This window comes from Danio rerio, chromosome 19 (assembly GCF_049306965.1).
Source record: "Danio rerio strain Tuebingen ecotype United States chromosome 19, GRCz12tu, whole genome shotgun sequence".
Taxonomy (NCBI): Eukaryota; Metazoa; Chordata; class Actinopteri; order Cypriniformes; family Danionidae; genus Danio; species Danio rerio.
In genome coordinates this window covers 45,888,985-45,892,500 of record NC_133194.1, presented here as the reverse complement: position 1 = coordinate 45,892,500, position 3,516 = coordinate 45,888,985, and the positions used below count along the sequence as shown (strand labels likewise).

The following is a 3,516-nucleotide window of genomic DNA, read 5'->3' as shown; positions in this document are numbered from 1 at the left end:
ATCTTTAAATGTTTATTATATAATTTTAGAGTAAAATTTGAAGGCTCTAAAATATTTAATTATTCAACACATTAAACACTTAATATTAAACATTATTATTATTTATTTTTTCACTTACAGAAGATCATATTTTAAAAAGTAAAATTAACAAAACTGCTATTTATTATTATCATAAATGCTGATGAAGGAAGAATATCTGCATAGCTTAAAGGCAGAACAGTAATAATTAAACTAAGTCTGCATGTATATTTATTCAGTGGTTAGTCACCAATAACACGTCACCACAAATAGTCAAACTCTGGAACGGTCAGAATGGTCAAATCAGCATGTAAATGGCTTTGGGAGAATGCAGCAACTGCTATTGATTTGTTCAGCAAATACTGTGTAATAGTTTACGAGTGAATGCAGACAGATTTTTTTTCTTCTTTTGTCCACAGATGGGAAGCAGAAATTGGGAATTAGAAGAATGCAGCAACTGCCAGGCCAGTAGGTGGCGATGTCACGTATTGTAAAGAAACATCAGAAAAGTCCTGTTATTAACCCTTGTGTTTGTGCAGGTACTTGCACGTGCCTAAAAGAGAGTCTCAAGTGAAATTATTTATTACAAAAAATTACATTTAAAAAAAAATTTAAATTTCGATAATTTATTTTACGAACTGTCGGTGCTGATAGCCTTGTCAACATTGCGCCAACATGTTGCTGAACTACACTTCGAGATCTAGAGTTCAAATCCAGGATCAGCTTTTTTTGCATTTTTAATTGAACACTGTTTTATTTTAACGCCTCAAAACACGTTATGGAAATCTTACTTAGTCTTCACAAAATATTTGAAGTTTTAAATAAATTTTAAAATATATACTCTGAAGAAGCTAAATCAATTTAAAAAAATAAGAGATTTAAGTAGTTTATTAATTTTTTTTATTTTATATTTTTAAAATAAAATCTAAAGGGCCTTAAAATGCTTTAATACTTAATACTTTTTATATGTTTATATCATATTTTAAAAAGTAAAAATGTAAAATGATCAAAAATGCCCTTAATTATCATAAATGCTAATGAAGGAAGAGTATCTGCATAGCTTAATGGCAGAACAGTAATAATTAAACTAAGTCTGCATGTATATTTATTCAGTGGTTAGTCACCAATAACACGTCACCACAAATAGTCAAACTCTGGAACGGTCAGAATGGTCAAATCAGCATGTAAATGGCTTTGGGAGAATGCAGCAACTGCTATCGATTTGTTCAGCAAATACGGTGTACAAGTATACGAGCGAATGCAGACAGACCAGATTTTTTTTTTTCGTTCTTCTTCTTTTGTCCACAGATGGGAAGCAGAAAATCAGGGTTCATTGTAGTTCACTTGAGGTGCTTCTCAAACTGATTGGTCAAAAGGAAAGAAAGAGAAATCCCCCACTTTGTGTGTCAGCCACTTCGTCTCCCTCCTCCCTCGGTTTCCTTTCATATAGATGCACACTAATTGATTTTCCCCACCTCGTCTTCCTCTCTCAACCCACAACTCACTCAACACGACTTTAAAAACCTCAAAATATCACACAGCTTCTCAAGAAACGCCTGACCTGTTTCTAAGACGTATATTTCCATATGATTTGAGTAACCAATCAGAGACTGAAGAAAAATTAAAGACAAGGTCATATTTACTGAAGAGTTGTGCAACCATACACATTTTTGGTTGCTCCCTCTTGCTCAAACACACACACACACACACACACACACACACACACACACACACACACACACACACACACACACACACACACACACACACACACACACACACACACACACACACACACACACACACACACACACACACACACACACAATTTAAATAAAGGAATCATTGTGGTTTACGCACTAGAACAGAGGTTGTTCATAGTCACACATGGTGAAGGAATGAATGTGGTTGTGTGAAAGCACATGTGATAGTCTGCATGTGTCTGTGTGTGCGTATGTGTGTGTGACAGAGAGAGAGGGAGAGACCCTCCCTGCACCACATGCACTTCATCTCTTTCTTTCTCTCTCTCCCTCTCACACACACAATAAATGCATCTCAGCTTACATTGCACACCAAAACACACACACACACACACACACACAATGACATGTGCTCACTTGCATCAAAAGGCACACCCTACATGTAGCTATAAAACACACACACACACACATCCACATGACACTCACCAATTCCTTTCATGTACTCATCGAAATTCTTGCTCTCCTTCAAGTTCCACGTGCCGATAAAAGCGTCTGCCATGTTTGAGCTGAAGCGCAGCAGAGAATGAGAGCGAGAGCAGATGGAGGGACGCAAGAGAAAGAGAGAGAGAGAGGTAAGACAGCACCACCACAGAGCTTCTGCTGCGATCCTACTGGCTGATTTATAACTGCTGTTTGTGATGTCATCAGTGTAGGCCTGGGGGGGCGGATGGGGGCGGAGCTATGAGATGACACACAGCAGGGGGGGGAGAGAGAGAGAAAGAAAGAGAGAGAGAGAGAGATGGGGATTGAATTAAATATAATAGAATAAACAGAGGATGTCAAGGGAATGTGCAATGTCAATGCAAAAAAACTTATAATAGAATTTGTTTATAATTTGAATATACATTTAATTTAAAAAACTAATTAACGGCTGATGTAAATTTTACATTCTTTTATCTAAGTATTAAGTCAAGTCAAGCTTCATTGTCATTCCACTACATGTGTGAACATACAGAGGAACGAAATGTTGTGTCTCGCAGGACAACTGTGCTACACAAATGAATCTGGGAAACATCCATACACACTCATTCACACACATATGGCCATTCAGTTTATTCACCTATAGTGTATGTGTTCGGACTGTGAGGGGACACCCAGAGGAAACCCATGCCAACACGGGGAGAACATGCAAACTCCATACAGAAATGCCAAGTGGTGCATAAATTAATGATAATAAATCTGAGTCAAATAAAAACTACCCTAAAAAAAGTGATGATTTAAAAATACTCAATTATACAATCTCCATGCAATCGTCCAATCGCTGAACACTACTTTAAAAAACACAAAACATCAAAGCTGATTTTGGTGCCAAGACCAAATTTTACATTAGTTTATCTAAGAATGTTCCTATTATCAATGCATTTTCCCCGTGCAATCATCCAATCACTCAACACTACTTTAAGAAACACTTAACATGCCGCACACACCCAAAAAAAGGCAAGCATGTTTGCATGAGTGCATGATTAAAAGCGGATTTTGGTGCCCAGACTGAATTAGATCTTTCATATGCATTTCATTAAAAAAATTAATCAATTGATGATGTTAAAAGTCTACATTCTTTTATCTAAGTATATCTCTTTTATCAATGCATTTAAACCATAATAATAATTCTAATTTTTATAAAGCGCCATTAAAAGTAGCATCTCAAGGCACTTTACACATATAAAATGTGCAGCAGTAAAAGATACATACATGGATGAATGCAAAAGAAATGCAATAATAAAAATAACTTAAAACA

At 36.1% G+C, this 3,516-nt stretch overlaps 1 protein-coding gene across 1 annotated transcript in view; it reads right to left on the bottom strand.

Moving 5' to 3' along the window:
• Positions 1-2,391, bottom strand: part of fabp3 (fatty acid binding protein 3, muscle and heart) — a 10,202-nt gene extending 7,811 nt beyond the window's left edge. Inside the window, exon 1 of the mRNA NM_152961.3 lies at positions 2,205-2,391. Coding sequence (NP_694493.1) covers positions 2,205-2,277 — 73 coding nt within the window. The 5' untranslated portion in view covers positions 2,278-2,391. The remainder of the gene's footprint in view (positions 1-2,204) is intronic.
• Positions 2,392-3,516: the final 1,125 nt, after the last annotated feature.